The sequence below is a fragment of the Lepidochelys kempii genome, chromosome 2 (genome assembly GCF_965140265.1).
Source record: "Lepidochelys kempii isolate rLepKem1 chromosome 2, rLepKem1.hap2, whole genome shotgun sequence".
NCBI classification, from domain to species: Eukaryota; Metazoa; Chordata; order Testudines; family Cheloniidae; genus Lepidochelys; species Lepidochelys kempii.
The window spans coordinates 265,506,597-265,525,935 of record NC_133257.1 but is presented as its reverse complement, the minus strand read 5'-3'; the positions used below and the strand labels follow the sequence as shown (position 1 = coordinate 265,525,935).

At 50.7% G+C, this 19,339-nt stretch overlaps 1 protein-coding gene across 1 annotated transcript in view; it reads right to left on the bottom strand.

Moving 5' to 3' along the window:
• The window catches only part of NBEAL2 (neurobeachin like 2), a 173,507-nt gene that overhangs the window by 79,040 nt on the left and 75,128 nt on the right, over window positions 1-19,339 (bottom strand). Inside the window, 4 exon segments of the mRNA XM_073334853.1 lie at window positions 3,013-3,095; window positions 3,426-3,550; window positions 5,113-5,194; window positions 13,266-13,430. Coding sequence (XP_073190954.1) covers window positions 3,013-3,095; window positions 3,426-3,550; window positions 5,113-5,194; window positions 13,266-13,430 — 455 coding nt within the window.

Genomic DNA, 19,339 nt, shown 5'->3' with positions numbered 1-19,339 from the left:
ATTAGAAATTCAGGTCTTGTTCTTGGATGAGTTCCAAGTACAGGACAATGAAAGAGGTTGGGTAATCTGGGAAGCAAAACCTATGAAGTTTTAAGTCAGATTGTCTAAAACTATGTTTATTTTGCATAATGCCTATTTAACTGCAATGCCCGAGAAACAGCTGGAAGAAAAGCTCTTAAAAAAAACAACCCTCCTTCAATGAAAGGCTAAGAAAGCTCTTACTCCAGCTCCCTGGTCCTCCAACAAGACTTCCACCAAGAACAGGAAAAATGAGATTTGACATTTCTAAAACAAGCAGAACTTTTTTGGGGGGTGAGGGCCGAGGGGGGGGGGGGGGGGAAGTGTAGGCCAAGATTCTGTGTGCTTTGAAGAAGCATAACAGAAGGTGGGGAGGGGAAAGCAGCACTTAACAGAAGATGCAAGAATGGTTCATAAAGAGATCTGTTTTTCTCAGTGTTTGAGTTAAGTGAGCACAAAATAAAGTTTAATAGTGAACAGAAATAATCCTTTGCCCTCAAGCAGGTTTCACTCCAGCCATCCACAGAGTCCTCCAAGAACTGCAGGTTAGCCAAGACCTGAGTTTCTAATGTAAAAAAAAAAAAAAAAAAAAATATCCCCAAGCTGGGGTGGGGAATGGGGCTTTTAAAAAGTAAAGAAAATGTCCAAAGCATATTTCTACAGCATGGCAAGCAACCAGCTATTTCTCCCCCTTACGGTCAGATTGCACTGGGCTTTTCATCTCCAGTACAAAGGACAGCGAGGTTAATTTGTGAAGTGAAGGGGGTCAAGTTTAGAGGTTCATAGGCTGCAGCTCCTGGCAAGACAGCCACACACACAGTTTTCTGAAGCAGCTCCGCCCCGTTCAATCAAGACTCTTCCTCTTTAGATGCCATCAGCACACGGAGGGACACGGTAATGGGATGGAGCAGCAGCCTGGGCACCCCGTCCTCCTCCCCAGAAGCAGTCACTTGCTCCTCGGGGATGAAGCAGCTAGCTGAGACAGGGAGGATGATGCCACTCTGAAGGGCAGGACGAACCCGTTTCCTTGTGAGACATGTTACTGGGCTGCTGCTAGCGATGGTTATTTCTGGTGGCCATAGCTTTCGGGGGAGAGCCCAATGAGACTGGCAGGGTGCGGTCAGTCACACTTCCCGGAGCCTCCATCATCACTTGGATGGCACCAAGACGAGGGCCCCAGGTTGACCTTGGTTGGCCACAGACAGCAAACACACAACGGTGAGGAGACTGCACGACGTGTACCGATGCTAGCCACTGATCCATCCCCCAAGGCCAGCTCTTGGCCCATCTGATCAGTGCAGGCTCCCACCAGGAGGCTGGAAGGGAACTGGGGGGCCACCCACACTGCTGCTCCAATGCGTAGCGTTCCCCCTCCCTCTGTCTTTGCTGCCATCGTCCTCTCCTGGAGGGAGGCTGAAATGAATGAGCTCATAGCAGCATCAGCGGAGATCAGGGCCCCATTGTCCTGGACACAGGAAGACTGTCTCTGCCCCACTGAGCCTACAACCTACATGGACAGGAGGAACAGGACATTTCCCCCCATTTTACAGAGGGGGCGGCACAGAAGGGCTAAGGAAGGTGGTGCAGGGAGTCTGGAGCAGAGCTGGGAACTGAGTGCAGAGCTCCACGTCCCAGACCAGCCCTTCAGCTGCAAAAGCCCACCCTTCCTTGTGCAAACAGCCAGGACGTTCCATCTAGTCCCCCTTACAGTGCTTCCAAAGCCTCCCGCCTTATGGTGCGTCTCAGCACTGCCAGTGAAAGCCCCCAGACGGCTCCCAACCTCCAGGCCTATCCCCAGCCTCTGAGCTGTTGGTTCCAAGCAGGAATATTCCTCCCCCCCGGCATTGTGCTGTGTTCCTTAGGAGGTTCGTTACAGAAGTTATTGAGTCAAAAGAGTTAACGTGGTCAGGCTCAGAGTCTGAGACGGCGAGCGCTCAGCTCCGGCAATGAAGGAAATTTCTTCGCTGGTTGGGGGAACCTTGCCTAGAAACTGACACAAGGCTATTTACGGCCCCAGGGATGTGGGGTAAAGGTGTTCCCAGGTTCAGCCAGAGGCACACAGCGCCTTTGGCAAGACGGTTTCAAAAGTCAGAGGAAAGCAAGGAGCAAAGGGAACTCCAACCACTGTGTGGAATTTCCCTTGCAAGCCCACAGAGAATGGGCCCAGAAGGGATGGGAGGTGGCTTTGGTAGCTAGGAAAGCCCCCAGGAAGCCTTCCTGGTGTCCAAGCAAAACGAGAACAAAACCCAGCCATTCAACGGCTTGCAGGAAAGATTTAGACATTGACACACATGACCAGGCCAATGCTACTGGGCGGAACTTGCTCAGCGTCCCAGTGGAGGAGCGTCCACATTACGAACCCCCTGCCCGTTTGCAGACAGCCTCAGCAGAGAGGGCCCACACTGAACGGGTCTGGAGAGTCAACTCCTCTCTGACGCCCAAGAAGCGGGTCTTTCAAATTAAGCAGTAGGCACACTGGCTGCTGCCCCTGCTACGTGGACAAACAGGTGGGTCCAATCTCCAAGGCTGGTAAACTAGTACTTTTCGCCAGCACTAGATTCGCTCCCCACCCGCATTTGAAACAATGCACTCAGTCCCCACTCCTCTGGGATACAGGGACATGAGAAGCAGAATGGGATACTGGGTAATATTCAAATACACCTTCTCAACACATACTGCTGGCTAACAGCCGCCGTCTGGCAGCGCTGGGGTCCCGACTGTAGGGAGGAAATCTGGGAAGCGCAAGCATGCTTTTTGGATGCACAAACTTTGCTCTTTTCAACACCACAGAGAGCCTCCAGTGCTGGGGAGGAGGAAATCAAGGGTCATTAAGCACGATAACTGCCTGCAAACGGCTGGAAAGGTTAGGGTGACATTTCACTCCAGCACGGGTAGGGAAGGAGGAGGGCTCCTGAACTGAGAGATAACAGCACTGGAGACAGACGAACCTCCAACCAGAGATGGAGGCGGGGGAGTTGGTTGTTTGGCATTTACCTTGGAAGAAAGTGCTGAACTCTAGAGGCAAAGCAGCTGGTGCAAACTTGTATTTGCTCTTCTCTTTCATGCTGACAATTTCCCTAGAAACACAGGAAATGCAGGGGAAGTGAGACAGGATTCCAGGCAGGGAGCAGCTAACAGGGAGCGGGGGAGCTGAAATTACTCGGCCAAGGCATCGGAGTGGTGCAGCGCAGAGTCATTAGATGCCCATGTGTCATGCTGCATGTTTGAAATGGGGAGTGACATGTCTCGAGACCCCACGCTCCGACACCCCACACCGACGGGTTTTATGCAATGGATTATGGCTCCTCATTGAATTTGACCCCGCAGGCCAGTGGGGCTGTGACAGTGTGCCTAGACCACAGCAGAGTAAGAACATCCAGACAGGACACTGCTCCACACCCACTCACCCACTCAGCTGCCTCCTCCACGTCTGGTAGGGGTCGAAGAGGCATTCATAGAGGTGCAATGCATAGATTGTTACGGTCTCTAGCTGAGACCTGCTGGGGGCACACTGCTCCGGGGTGTTCTTTAGCTGCAAGGACAGAAGAAACCTGGTTAATCCGCAGCATTTTAAAAACAAACAAACAAAAGAAACCTTTGCCCACCCCCCACTAAATAATCTTCATTAACATTCAGTCGTGCTGCTGAAAAGTGCCTTGAAGATGTGAAGTGCTATTGAAATGCTGTATTCAGGCTAATTTCTCTCATTTGATCATAAGCTCCTTCAGAGTAAGTGGAAGAGCGTGTGTTTGAGTCTGTCGCAACTGCTCTTGAAGGTGACCTTTATTATTACTATGTCCTCTAGAGGACATGGGCTAGGATCGGAGGGCCTTTCTGCGCCAGATGCTGTACACACACACACACTAAAGAGACAGTCCCCACCCTGAAGATCTCACAATCTTAACATATTATGGGGCACAACAGAGGGAGATGAACAAAAAAGGCAGAGGGGGAGACAGCCAAATGACTGGGTGCGTCATACTAAGCAGCAATTGCAATGTGGCCAATGCCCACAAAGGATGTTTTAACAACCCAGCTGACCATTTTTGGCTTCCTTTGATAGAAAAATGCAGCCTGAAAAAGTTGGTTTGATTTTTTTGTTTTAATTATTCCTGGTTGTTATTTACCTTTGAAATCCCCATAATGTCAAGTCTGATCATTCCTGGTGTTTCTGGATGACCTCTGGGAGGCCTTGGAGATGTTTACTGTGGATTTTTTAACAAGGGCTGAGGGCGTGAAGTCTTTAACAAAAGCTTCCTTTTCCAAAGTGTTGATTAGTCATTGGCATTACATGAATGCCACCAAAAAAGTTCTATGCAGCCTAATACAAGAAATCCCTGCCCCTCGCAACAGCTCTAACTACATTTAGGAGGTCACTGTTCAGCTCTCCAGTTAGAGTCTTGCATGCTGGGTGGGATCTGGGTGTCTAGCATTAAACGGGCAGCATCATTTTCAAGCTGCCTTCGTTCAACAAAATAAACCAGGCACATGTCCAATTTGTTTCATCTCTGTGGGTCGCCTGTAAGGGTTGTTCGAGAGGGGAAGAGGACCAGCCAGTCATCAGAACTTCTCTCAAGTCACGAAAATGCGAGCTCCATAATTTACCAGTTCACCCCAGCAGAGGGGTCCCACTCAGACCCACACATTATGGCATTACATGGTCCACGGGACCTTGTCTGGGCCTGCTGCCCCGGCATGAGTCTCACTCACTGAGTGCAGAACACGTGTGCAGCATAGGAACATGCCACTTCATGGCTGTTCCTTGCGGGATACAGTGTCCTGGCCCCAGTGTGACATGTCAGCGACACACTTCACCCACGATGAGGCCTTAGAAGAGAGCTCTGTGGCCCAAGAGCCAGTATATTCCAGGTTCAGAGATTCCAAGGCAGAAGGGATCTAGTCTGATCTCCTGTATAACACAGGCCTTGCATTTTGCTGGCTTCTTAATATCAATAGCCCATATATGTATTTCAGGTTGATTTCAACAACAGGCCAACCCCAGACATAAGCATTTCCATGTGGGGTTATTTAGAGGCCCTGTTTAACTGGGCATGTGCCTGGCACAAACACACATGCTACGAAGCCGGTGCTTACCTTGGCTGTACATGCAAACAGCAAGCTAAGCACCTCGTGGATAAAAACTGGCGTCCTGTCGGCTTGGACATTTTCTAAATTCCTGCAAGGGGAGAAGAGAAAAAAAAAGGGGGAGGATCAGAAATCCTTGCAAGTGGTTTAGATAAGTAGCAGCAAAGGGGAAAGCTGCAAACTGTGTACAGCTTGATTTGCAGTAGACTGGCAGGGGGTGGGGGAGGAGGAAAATCAGGTGAGCTCTGCCTGGTTTTTGAATGAATTAGTCTATCACCACACTAGTTAGTGATTTACCCATGGCTTCCCCTTGCCTCAAGGCAACTTCTATTCAGTAGTCCCCTCGTCCGGGTCTAAAACAAAACAAAAAAAGAGCCATCTCCCTACCCCTAATACTGTCCCAAGGTTAATTAACTCAACCTGATGTGTCTTTTGCTGCACCCTGTAGGCAATCAGGCAGATGAGAACAGTCTGACAGAGCAACCAAACACCAGCCGACAGTAACGCTGAGCCTGCTGTCTGACTAGCATTTCAGAGAGTGCTCCTTGGAAGAAGTGCTTGAGCACGGTAGCAAATGGGGACGTTCATTCCATTCATTCCCAAGGAGAGTGTTCTTCTCTAGATCTGCAATGGGGACTGCAGAGGTGGAGCTGGGCTTGCCCCAGATGGGAAGGTAATTGAAGGTAGAACCAGTCCCAGTTCTACAGCCATGCCCACTGCCCTCTCTCAGGGAGGCATTGGTGGAGTTCCACTCAGCTCTCCTCAGCCAAAGAAAAGTCCCTTGATAATTGCCACCGAGGGAGGCGGTAAATTGGAGGAAAGGAAAGGGTGGCCACGTCTGTCCATCCACCTCCCCAGCCATGGGGGAGTCAGACAGGGCGAGAGCCCTTTTCAGCTAGGGGAACTTTCTGATCAGGACACAGAGGCAAATGCACAAATTCCCTTTGGGAAATTAACTCCGCCCCAAGTGAGTGTTGCCTAGAGAGAAGTGAACTTCCAAGGGCTGGGGCAGTAAAAAGTACCCTGTGCCAGGAAGGCTTATCAGCCCCACCAGACAAGGCCGGGTTGGACCTGGCGTAGAACAGGTTCCAGTTACATCAGTCTACAATGGGCCATCACAGCAACCGAGATTCTCCTCTCCCCTACCAACCCCTTAGTCCAACCCGAGCATCAGAGAGAACCTCGATGGGCAAATGACATTTTAAATGCTCCTGACAGACAGGAGCGGGTAGCTCAAGATTTGCGCTGGTCAAGAATTTTCCATTGAAACCATTTCTACAGAAACTTCAATTTTTGCAAAACCACATCTTCTTTCTGAGGAAACCTGAAGTATTTGGACATGTTGCCTAACCTCCCATCCCCCATTCTTCTGAATGGGCTGAGCTCCCTGGTTGGACTACATCTCCCATGATGCATGACGTCCCCTGACCCAGAGGTGAGACCATGTTGCTTCATGGGAGACGTAGTCCACTCAGGGAGCCCTCTCCATGGATGAGAATAGGGGTGAGTCACCTAAACTACAACTCCCATGAGGTATTACAGCAGCACTTCAGAATTTAAGTTCTTTTGGATTTTGGCTAAAATTTTAAATTTTTGCCAAGAAAAACTAAATTTTCTGCCAAAATTCCTCCCCAACCAGTTTTAGTCAAGACCTCTCTTCTTGGCAGGACCAATCTTTCAATCCCCTCTGTTCAGTCCAGTGTCCCCATCATGGCTGAATCTCCAGCCATAGCATTTGGGTCAACAGCAGAGGTGAAAATAAGCTGGTATGCCCGGGTAGGGCGTACCGGCAAGAGCTGGCACACCGTACTGGGGCAGCCCGGCTTCCCGGGGGACAAGTTAAAGGGCCTGCGACTCCCAGCAGTCTGACCTCTGACTCTGGTACCTGGCTTCTGACTCTGGCTTCCGACTCGGGTCCCAGGCCCCAGACTCCAGCTCCACCCACTAACCCTCACTGCACATGCCCCAGCCATGACACTTGGGACATCAGACTCCCTATGAGACCGTGGCAAGCCCCTCAATCTTTGTGCCTCAGTTTCCCCTCTGTAAAATGGGGATACTACTTCCTTTCCCCCACCCACCCGCCCCCGGTCTGTTCCATTGATGCTGTAAGCTCTTCAGGGCAGGAGCGGTCTCTTACTACATGCATACACAGCACCTAGCACAATGGGACCATGATCTCGACTGGGACTTCTACATGCTGCCATAATACATAACAATAATCCTGCTATCGCCCTTCAGGGAGGGCCAGCCAAGGGGTACAGGTAGGAGCAAACGGAGGAGGAATTCACTAGCACAGAACATTTTCTAATGGAGGGTTGTACTGGGCTGTGGAAGAATGAGATTTGTGAGGCCATGGAATAGCTGATTTGTTCATTTGTCGATCATTTAAATTTACCAGGGAGCAGAAATATTTGCAAGTTATGATGGGGGAAAAACAAAACAAGTGCTGTGTCTTCGGGGACGTCTGCACTTCAAGCTGGACGTATCGATGTTAGCTCCCGGAGCCATGCCCACGCGAGTGGGCTAGCGTGCTGAAAACGCACACAGAGCAGAGGTGGCGCGAGGACGTGCCCAGTGCCCCAGACGGGAGCGTACGGGGAACGGCAAGTCCTTTGTGCTGCTGTGGCCACGCTTCCACTTCCCACGTGCTAGCCCGATCAGAGCTAGGGCGGGTCTGGCTCCTGCTGCTGGACTTGACACCTCCTGCTGCAGGTGTCGACGTACTCAGACAGCGAGCGGGTGTCAAGGTTAGCACTCACGTTCGGGGATCAGCATTCTCTCTTAATCCTCTCCTAAACTCCATCCCCACCCTGAGGGTGCGCTGGGGGAAGGATGCAAAGGCTGAAAGAGACCTACTGGGCATGTTTGATGGCTGGGGATGATCGGAAGCTAAGGGAAGACAGAGGCAGGAAGCGACTAGGGGTTTAACTAAGAGTCCCCTCCCAAAGGCAATGTGTAAATGTTCAGAGCCATTCAGCATCTCCTAAAACCAATACCCCACCATCTCCTACAAAGCCAGCCTACCACCAGCACACGGGACAGGGAGAAGTGAGAAACTCTACCTCCGCGTCATTTTTAGCTACTGAAAGCTGATCTAGCGGCTAAGAATAGGGGAACTGGGAGCCAGGAAATCTGGGTTCTAATCTCAGTTCTGCTGCCAACATGGTATGTGGCTCTGGGCAAGTTGCTTGCCTGCTCGATGCCTCGGTCTCCCTCTCTACAACGGGGACGATGCTAGGAATGCTGATGAAAAGACAGAAACATAAATGCTAAAGATCCTCCCGCTTGCATCCAACGCACAAGGTTTTCACTCCCGTGACTTCTGTTAGCTACACCCAGCCAAGAGGGCAAACCCCACATTAGCCTCTTCCCTCCCCTGATGGCTGCCAGCTCCATTCATCCCCCAGCAAGAAGATCAGGGCTGTCTGATAGGAGCCCCAGGAGCAAGGCTCTGTTCTGAGCGTCAGCAGGGCTGCTTCTCTGCTCATAACCCATTCCTGGTATTACTGTAGCTTCCAGTCACCCAGCCGAGATGGGGGCCCCACTGTGCTAGGCACTGTACAAATACACAGCAAGGACGATGCCTACCCCAAGAACATGCCGTCTAAACAAACAAGGCAGAGCGTGGGAGGGAGGAAGGAAGAGCCATTAACCCCATTGTACAGATGGGGAACTGAGGCCCAGAGCAATTAAGTGACTTCCAGGTCACATGGTGAGTCCGTGGCAGAGCCTAGTCCAGTGCTGTAAACACCGAGCTTCCTTCCTCTCGTCGGCCACCCACGCGGACAGCACAGACTAGCCAGGCATCTTTACACCCTGGGCACTGGAGTGGGGACAGACGTGCCGTGCTGTAGCCCGCCTCCCAGTGCCTTGTCCCCTTTGCTCTCCTGCATGCTGGATGTGCTCCCCTGGCACCTCCAGGGCTCCCGCTGAGCGCTGCAGACAGCCCCAGCTGGCAGCCAGGGGGACAAGCTGCGTTGCTCCGCAGTCAGGAAAGAGGCACTGAAGTGGCTGCTCCTCACCCTACTAGCACCACTTCCCCTTTCGATGGCAAACGGAACCCCCCTAGCACCTCCCCACCTCACAAGCCAGCGTGCGGACCCCTCCCTTGCTCTTGTTGCATGGGGGGAGGGGGGGAGGAGGAGAAACCGACAATACAAGCAGCTGCATCCCCCTAGCAAAGGCTCCCACAGCGAGGTGGGGACAGACTCGGGGTTACCGTGCAGCGCTGGGAGACAGGACTCCTGGGTCTACCCCCAGCTCTGCCAGACAAGTGCTGGAGGAGCCTAATCAAGTGACTTTGTGTGCCTCAGTTGCTCCATGGGTAGAATGGGTAAACACTGTACCTGCCTCTGTGACACTAAATACTTCAGTGCTGCATTATCTGCCGAGCTGGGGCAGGGACCGTACCTACTGCAGCTTGTTCTGCGCGACGGGTCGAAAGGACGGGCCAGGCACTTTGTGACCTAGTGGCTAGAACACTGGACTGGGTTCTGTTCCTGGCGCTGCCATCGACACAGTGTGTGACTATGGCCAAGTCACTCCCTCCGTGCCTCAGTTTCCCTGTGTAAATAATGGGGAATACTAGCACTGCCCTATCTCCTGGGGGCGTTGAGAGTCCATTCATGATTGCAAGCAGCTTCAATCCTATGGCCATGAGGACCAGAGAAGGACCTGGGTAGGAAGAACCACACAGACTGTCAGTGCTCAGTAAGTGCTGGGGGCGGGAGACAGGCAGCAAGGGAGGTTCAGGAATTGGAGACTTTCCCGGAACGGAGCAGGACGTGGCATGACATCAGGGGGCCCCTTAAAGGAGGGACTCCAGTTCTGGTCTTGGGTCACACCGGGATCAACCCGGTCACCCCCAGCACAGCGGAGGTCAGAATAAGACCCGGGGTTTCTTAGCACCGAAGTTGCTCTCCGCAAGGTGGAGGATTTGAACCATGAGCGAGTTTCAGCTTCTTTCCAGTGTGAACGTACCCCTGATGCTGGACTGAAGCAGGATGGGCTGCTCTCCCGGGTGAGGCAGGGCAACGTGACAGCACCTCGCAGCTGTCGCTGAGAAATAACATGTCAACGGAAAAAAAACCAAACAAACCCCAAGTTGGCTCAGCAGAGACTTGGGCTGGCTCAGAATCAAGGGCTCTGGAGGGTAGATCCAGGGAAAGCCCCTCCACTCCCCCTAGCCATGTCAAGGGTGCAGCAACATTCGATATTGTCCTGGCAGATTTCAGCACCTCAGCGAAGTGAAAGATGGGGGTGGGGATGGCTGGTGTTGGGGGAACCATGCAGTCTGGAGGTTAAGCCCCTGGACAGCACCGTATCCTCTGCATTCTCCCTTCATTCCCCTCTAGCCACCTTCCTTCCTCCTCTCATCCATCCCTGGCTCCCTCGCCCCCACAGGTCCTCTGCCATCCCCCCTTTCCAGCCCTCGGGCCAACCCGAAACGTGAGCAGCGACCAGGCTCCTGAAATTCCAGGAGATAAGGCTGCTAAGAGCTAAGCTGCGCCCCCTTATCACCCAGTGCTAAGAAAGACGTTTGGTAACCGGCCACGAGACACTCCGGCGCAGGGACCCACCTCCTGCTTAGTTGCCCTGAGCGGAACTGAGACAGACCCCAGTGCTTTCACCTGCCCCACATGGCATCGGGCCGTCCCTCCTCCCTATTTCAAAAGGCCAGGGTGGCTAGATAGCAGGAAGATAAGCTAAAGGCTTCACACATCCTGGTGTTGCCAAGGCTGGTAATGGCTGAAGGAACACAATAGTCTCACCACAAAATTAGCAACAGAATAAAAACCACCAGCTCGTGCTCTGAAAGGAGAAGGGGAAGCCAGGGCTGAGGGCTACTGACCACAGCCAGGAGCTAGCCGGGGGCTCTGGGTTCATTTTGATATGAAACTAGGCTTGAGGTAGATGACACAAGAACCCTCCCAACTGTACCCCAAATCCAACACGCTGAGGAAAACTCAGACCTGCACTTCAAGGCTCTCTCGCTTCCAAGCCCTGCAAAGCCAGGGCACGTCTGCCTGAATGTATGAATCCCAAGGCCGCAGAGCAATGGAAACCACAGGTGGGCTTGTGGTGGGAGCTCTGGCTTGGGGGGAGGACGCAGAGGCGAGGAGCAGGACTCGGGAGGGTACCTTCTCACATCAGCCTCTGGTTAAAGTCCTACTCATTATGGGATGATCAGCAGAGGGCTGCCTTGAGTGGTGTTTTACAGCACACAGCCATTAGACAGGGCGCTAGGTGGAAATCTACGCGCTAGGCGTGAGGGACACCAGGTGCCCCGTAAGAGAAGGAGGTGATCCCCAAAACTTGTCTGCAGGCAACCACAGTGGAGATGCGGCCTGCAGACAAGGCAGGGCAGGGCAGGGGCAGCAGGGATGGGAGAGTCTTTTTTCCCAGAGCTTAAAATGCAATGTTGAAAGCGATGGTGGATTGGTTTCCATGGAAACCGAACCAGAGATAGAAACTGTACAAACTGCTGTCTTGGATACAGGGTCCCCCCCGCGCATCACTGGGGGAGAGGGCTCTGCCTCGTCAGGTCCCGCAAAACCTGGCAGGGGGCGCTGGGTTTGTGTGTGTGTCACACATGGCTAGAAAAATAAATAACGCACAGAAGACATGTGGGGAGATAATGTTTGTGTATTTACATATGTATGAGTAGGGTCAACAAGGTAATCAACTTGTATTCTGATAATTCAGAGGTCAAAAGAAGATCCGAGCATTTAAATGAATTGTAAACACGGGATATCTCATAGATTCATAGATATTTAGGTCAGAAGGGACCATTATGATCATCTAGTCTGACCTCCTGCACAATGCAGGCCACAGAATTTCACCCACCACTCCTAAAAAAGACCTCACACCTATATCTGTGCTATTGAAGTCCTCAAATTGTAGTTTGAAGACCTCAAGGAGCAGAGAATCCTCCAGCAAGTGACCCGTGCCCCATGCTACAGAGGAAGGCGAAAAACCTCCAGGGCCTTCCAATCTGCCCTGGAGGAAAATTCCTTCCCGACCCCAAATATGGCGATCAGCTAAACCCTGAGCATATGGGCAAGATTCATCAGCCAGATACTACAGAAAATTCTTTCCCGGGTAACTTGGATCTTACCCCATCTAAAAACCCATCACAGGCCATTAGGCCTATTTACCATGAATATTTAATTACCAAAACCATGTTATCCCATCATACCATCTCCTCCATAAACTTATCGAGTTTAATCTTAAAGCAAGATAGATCTTTTGCCCCCACTACTTCCCTCGGAAGGCTATTCCAAAACTTCACTCCTCTGATGGTTAGAAACCTTTGTCTAAGACCTTCGTCTAATCTCGATATTCATCTCTCTTTGAAATGCATAGCAAATAATCTGTGAATGGTGGAGGAACAAGCAAACAGTCTTATGTTAATTCCTATAGGTAAGTACCAGTGACGGACCTCCTTCAAAGTCATCCTAATTACCTTTTGTTCCCCGAGGAACTCCCAACTCATCAAAGAGGACATGAAATTGTAAAAATAGATCCTTGGGTCCTGATTCTGTCATCTCAGGTCTGCTTAAGATTCTTCAGGGGAAGTTTGAGTTGCACGATTGGGGTCCCAGTTATGCTGGTACGCCCTGAATGTGATATTTGGACATTGGACTATAAATTATTAACTACTTCTGAAAGAACTCTTTGCAACCACTCAGCTCACCATCTCGGCTATGAATCTGCACCTAAATGAACTGATCTCGTGTCTGGATGTATATTGATCTTTTAACCATACTCTCTCTCTTTTGTTTTTTAATAAATTTTAGTGTAGTTAATAAGAATTGGCTGTAGTGTGTATTTGGGTAAAATCTGAAAGATTCATTAACCTGGGAGGTGATGTGTCCGATCCTTTGGAATGGGCAGAACCCTTTCTTTTATATGATGAAATAAGATTTACAGAAATTTTCATCATACTTGGAGTGGGTACCTAGATGGAGGCCTGAGGCTGGATCACTTTAAGGGAACTGTGTTGTTTGGACTTCTGAGTAACCAGCAAGGTAATAAAGAAGCTGTTTTATGCTGGCATGGTAAACCTGGAGGGCTTGGGAAGCAGGATCCGGTCCTCTGAGGCCTCCAAGCGGTTCTCACAGACTTCACCAGAACAACAATTTGACTCTCCAGCCTACCTGCAGATGATGATAAAGAACTTGACGTGCAGGAGCGCCTGGCCAAGGCCCGCCTCGGCCACCTCCTCGCGGGCCATCTGGGCCACACAGTGCGCCAGCTGTTGGCTCAGCACGTGCAGGACGTCACGTGGGAGCAGCGGGATCTCAGAGACTGAATCTTCTGGCCTGGGGGTAGGGGGAAGAGGGAACAAAACAATTAGTCTAAGAGCTGGCACCCCCAGTCTCTGCATTCTGGGAAGGGGGAGATGCAGCCACCGCATTGTTTTTATCCTGAGTCTCACAATATTTGGTGTTTTTCTTCAAGCCCCAACTCCTGGAGTCATGGGATTGCAGGAGAATCTCAGCTTTAATTAAAAAAAGTAAAGTAAAGGGTCTAGCCCTTGTTGTGGCAGAGAAGAGGCTTGAAAGTGTGACCCCTACCAGGTCTCAATAATAAAGAGAACTGGTGGGAAAGAAGTCATGAGTGCTGGATTCTAAGTCTCGTGATTTTGGGTGGCTCCGACTCATAATGCTTGAGGTTGGCAACACTCCTGGGTTCTATTCCCAGTCCTGCCCCGCTATGGCCCCTCTCAGAGTCACTTCTGCTCTGTCTTCTTCATTCTCCGCCCCTACACACCGCCATCCATGAACAGGGAGGGAGTCATCCTGACCCGCCGCTGTGCCAACACAGAGATCTACAGGTAAGGAGTGCTACAGGAAGGCTGGACATAGTCATTAACTGTCTGCAAAATGTGTGAAGGGTGGTTATACAGAGAGGGTGGTGATCAACTGTTCCCCATGTCCACTGAAGGTAGGAAAAGATGCAAATTGGCTTAATCTGCAGCAGAGAGAGATTTAGCTTAGATATTAGGGAAAGCCCCTAACTAGAAGAATAGGTAAGGACTGGAATAAGCTTCAAAGGGAGGTTGTGCAACCCCTAGCTCTTTGGAGGTTTTTTAAGGAGAGGTTAGAAAAACATGGCAAAAGGATGGTGCAGTTTACTCATGCAGGGGGCTGGACTAGAGGACCTCTTGAGGTCCCTTCCAGGCCTACATTTCAGTGATTACTGAACCACTGGGATCTTTCTCTAGCCCCTTCTAACATTTCCTAGCTTTGAAAGGGAGGGAAACAGAAGTCTTGCCTTGTAGGCTAGGCACAAGCTGGGGGAGAGGGATTGGGACAAACATTTCTGTTAGGCCTTGTTTACATTTGCAAGGTAATTCAGATTAAGGCAGGGTGTGCATTAGAGGGCAGTAGCTATTCCTGAATAACTCCATGTGAGGCCACATTTATTCCAGAATAAGATTGCATTGGTCCCACATGGAGTCTCCAGGGTCCCACTGGGACAAACATGGCAAGCAGGATAGAAGCAACCAATTCTTTAGAGTGACTGCTGTCCAGAAACAAACTCATCTTAAAATGCAAAACCTGCCCTGGGCCATTATTTGCAAATGAGACACAAAGTAGGTCACTGACTTTAGGGCAGAGCAGGTGGCAGCTAAAAGAAATTTCTACTTTTGTTTGTCGTACAAGGGTAAGATAACAGCTCTGTCATGGTCACCACCAATTTCCTGACACCCCCAGCTAGGGCCTAACAGGTGAAGCTGAAGCACTTAGCACAACCGGTTGTTTCTATTTGAACATAAGAACAGCCAGACTGGGTCAGATCAAAGGTCCATCTAGCCCAGTATCCTGTCTGCCGACAGTGGCCAGTGCCAGGTGCCCCAGAGGGAATGAACAGAACAGGTCATCATCAAGGGATCCATCCCTGTCGCCCATTCCCAGGTTCTGGCAAACAGAGGTTAGGGACACCATCCCTGCCCATTCTGGCTAATAGCCATCAATGGACCTATCCTCCAGGAACTTTAGTTCTTTTTTGAACCCTGTTATAGTCTTGGCTTTCACATTCTGGCAACGAGTTCCATATGCTGACTGCATTGTATGAAGAAATACTTCCTTTTGTTTGTTTTAAACCTGCTGCCGATTAATTTCATTGGGTGACCTCTAGTTCGTGTGTTATGAGAAGGAGTAAATAACACTTCCTTATTTACTTTCTCCACACCAGTCATGATTTTATAGACCTCTATCATATCCCCTCTTAGTCGGCTCTTTTCCAAGCTGAAAAGTCCCAGTCTTATTAATCTCTTCTAATACGGAAGCTGTTCCATAGCCCTAATCATTTTTGTTGCCCTTTTCTGAACCTTTCCCAATTCCAGTATTTGAAACCTATCAAGATTATTTCCTCATATACGCATCCCTGTCCCCCGTGGCACAGCCTCTCTCACAACTGCACCGATCGCTGACCCAGAATCAGTGGGTTCAGAGCTGTGGTAACTGGATAGTTCTATGAATGTCAGCAGTGCTCAACAATGGCCCATCTGACTTCGGGGGCAGCTGCAGGACTGACTTTTACTGGAGCTATTGAAAGTTGAAATTTGGTTACCGGACACTCATCACAACAACTAAACTAAATACCCTGGGCTTTGGTGGTAAAGAGGGACCCACCAGATGTCCTATGAAAGAAGCCGGATCTGGTGAGCTTTGGGCACAGTGCTGGGGAAAGGGAGATAAAGGACAACTCCCAGGCTCTGGTTACTGCCAGGCCATAGACCAGGGGAGAGATGTGCACCACACTAACTACGCTGCATGGCATTTAGCTTACAAAGGCCACTGCACTGGAGAGCAAGAGTCTCTCCCGACACGGGCAGGTGCCTTCAGCTGCTGTCTTTCTCCTCACCGGACAGGTATCAGATTCTCAGCCAAGTCCAGGCCGATGAACCACCACCATGTGGAGCCTGGAACCACAGGGCTTGGTGCCAGGCTTTACCAAACGAGGAGATGTCAGACTTGCTCCTCCAAGCCTACAGGGGAAAGGGGGGTGGCCCAGCGAGACAGACGGCTGAGGACATTTGGAAGCAGGGAGGCGTTGTCGAGGGCAGCAAGCAAGGCCACCTTGTGAGTGACCTATCGGTACAGGGGCCTGGGTGCCTCAGGAGACTGCCCCTGGTCTGGGTGAAAGCCCCACAGTACAGGGAGCCCTAGAGCAGGGAGGGGGGTGCAGGGAGTTCCTCCTCACTTCTCCCATGGCACCCATTCAGGCACCTTGGTTTGGCTGGCTAGGCAAAGGTCTGGACAGTGTGAAGGTCCTAGGGGTGGCTCCGTGGGGTGTCATGGGGGGCACCAGCAGGACAGGGGCGGTAAGCATGCTAGCAAGTCACTTAGCCTACAAGCAGCATTCCCAGTTCTGGCCTCTGCAGGCCTAGGTCCAAGCCCAAGCCACAGCCCGGTGAAGTCAGTGGAAGCCTTTCCATTACCTTCATCGGACTTCCCATCCAGCTACCCCTCGCTGCAATGGTGCTATGCATGCCTTTTGCCCCATCTCCCCCACAGCAGCCATGGCTCAGAGCCATGCCAGAGCCCTTCACTAACGTACGGCATAACCACAGCCAGGTCTCCCTGTCCCCTCCACCTCCCCATGCAGCATAGCTCTAACCAAGGGAGTCGCAATTTAACATTCTGGCCAAGACCTAGGGGCAGGATGGGATGAGGCTTTCTTCCAGCAACTAACAAAAGTTACTAGATCGCAAGCCCTGGTTCTCATGGGAGACTTCAATCACCCCGATACCTGATGGGAGAGCAATACAGCAGTGCACAGACAATCCAGGAAGTTTTTGGAAAGTGTATGGGACAATTTCCTGGTGCAAGTGCTGGAGGAACCAACTAAGGGCGGAGCTCTTCTTGACCTGCTGCTCACAAACCGGGAAGAATAAGTAGGGGAAGCAAAAGTGGATGGGAACCTGGGAGGCAGTAACCATGAGATGGTCGAGTTCAGGATCCTGACACAAGGAAGAAAGGAGAGCAGCAGAATACAGATCCTGGACTTCAGAAAAGCAGACTTTGACTCCCTCTGGGAACTGATGGGCAGGATCCCCTGGGAGAATAACATGAGGGGGAAAGGAGTCCAGGAGAGCTGGCTGTATTTTAAAGAATCCTTATTGAGGTTACAGGGACAAACCATCCCAAAGTGTAGAAAGAATAGTAAATATGGCAGGCGACCAGCTTGGCTTAACAGTGAAATCCTTGCTGATCTTAAACACGAAAGAACCTTACAAGAAGTGGAAGATTGGACAAATGACCAGGGAAGAGTATAAAAATATTGCTCGGGTATGCAGGAGTGAAATCAGGAAGGCCAAATCACACTTGGAGTTGCAGCTAGCAAGAGATGTTAAGAGTAACAAGAAGGGTTTCTTCCGGTACGTTAGCAACAAGAAGAAATTCAAGGGAAGTGTGGGCCCCTTACTGAATGAGGGAGGCAACCTAGTGACAGAGGATGTGGAAAAAGCTAATGTACTCAATGCTTTTTTTGCCTGTCTTCACGAACAAGGTCAGCTCCCAGACTACTGCACTGGGCAGCACAGCATGGGGAGGGAGGTGACCAGCCCTCTGTGGAGAAAGGAGTGGTTTGGGACTATTTAGAAAAGCTGGATGAGCACAAGTCCATGAGGCCGGATGCGCTGCATCCGAGAGTGCTAAAGGAGTTGGCAGATGTGATTGCAGAGCCATTGGCCATTATCTTTGAAAACTCATGGTGATCAGGGGAGGTCCCGGACGACTGGAAAAAGGCTAATGTAGTGCCCATCTTTTAAAAAAGGAAAGAAGGAGGACCCTGGGAACTACAGGCCAGTCAGCATCACCTCAGTCCCTGGAAAAATCATGGAGCAGGTCCTCAAGGAATCAATTCTGAAGCATTTAGAGGAGAGGAAAGTGATCAGGAACAGTCAGCAAGGGCAAGTCACGTCTGCCTAATCTAATTGCCTTTTATGATGAGATAACTGGCTCTGTGGATGAGGGGAAAGCAGTGGACATGTTGTTCCTGGACTTTAGCAAAGCTTTTGATACGGTCTCCCACAGTATTCTTGCCAGCAAGTTAAAGAAGTATGGGCTGGATGAATGGACTATAAGGTGGATAGAAAGCTGGCTAGATCATCGGGCCCAACGCGTAAGTGATCAATGACTCCATGTCTAGTTGGCAGCCGGTATCAAGTGGAGTGCCCCAAGGGTCGGTCCTGGGGCCGGTTTTGTTCAATAGCTTCATTAATGATCTGGAGGATGGTGTGGATTGCACCCTCAGCAAGTTTGCAGATGACACTAAACTGGGAGGAGAGGTAGATATGCTGGAGGGTAGGGATAGGATACAGAGGGCCCTAGACAAATTAGAGGATTGGGCCAAAAGAAATCTGATGGGGTTCAAGAAGCACAAGTGCAGAGTCCTGCACTTAGGACGGAAGAATCCCATGCACCGCTACAGACTAGGGACCGAATGGCTCGGCAGCAGTTCTGCAGAAAAGGACCTAGGGGTTACTGGAGAAGTTGGATATGAGTCAACAGTGTTCCCTTGTTGCCAAGAAGGCCAATGGTATTTTGGGATGTATAAGTAGGGGCATTGCCAGCAGATCGAGGGACGTGATCATTCCCCTTGATTCGACATTGGTGAGGCCTCATCTGGAGTACTGTGTCCAGTTTTGGGCCCCACACTACAAGAAGGATGTGGAAAAATTGGGAAGTGTCCAGCGGAGGGCAACAAAAATGATTGGGGGACTGGAACACATGACTTATGAGGAGAGGCTGAGGGAACTGGGATTGTTTAGTCTGCGGAAGAGAAGAATGAGGGGGGATTTGATAGCTGTTTTCAACTACATGAAAGGGGGTTCCAAAGAGGATGGCTCTAGACTGTTCTCAGTGGTAGCAGATGACAGAACAAGGAGTAATGGTCTCAAGTTGCAGTGGAGGAGATTTAGATTGGATATTAGGAAAAACTTTTTCAGTAGGAGGGTGGTGAAGCACTGGAATGGGTTACCTAGGGAGGTGGTGGGCATGGAAAGGTGGAGAGGACTGGAAGACCTGGCTGCATAGCCATGGTTACGCTCCACATTACTGTAATTCCAGACAATATTGTGACAGACGTAGGGGAGAGTAGTGAAAAAACCTATCCTTGGATGATCAGAGTTTAGACAGATTAGCATCTGCAAGTCATGAGCAGGAATGAATCATAGAATCACAGGACTGGAAGGGACCTTGAGACGTCACGTAGTCCA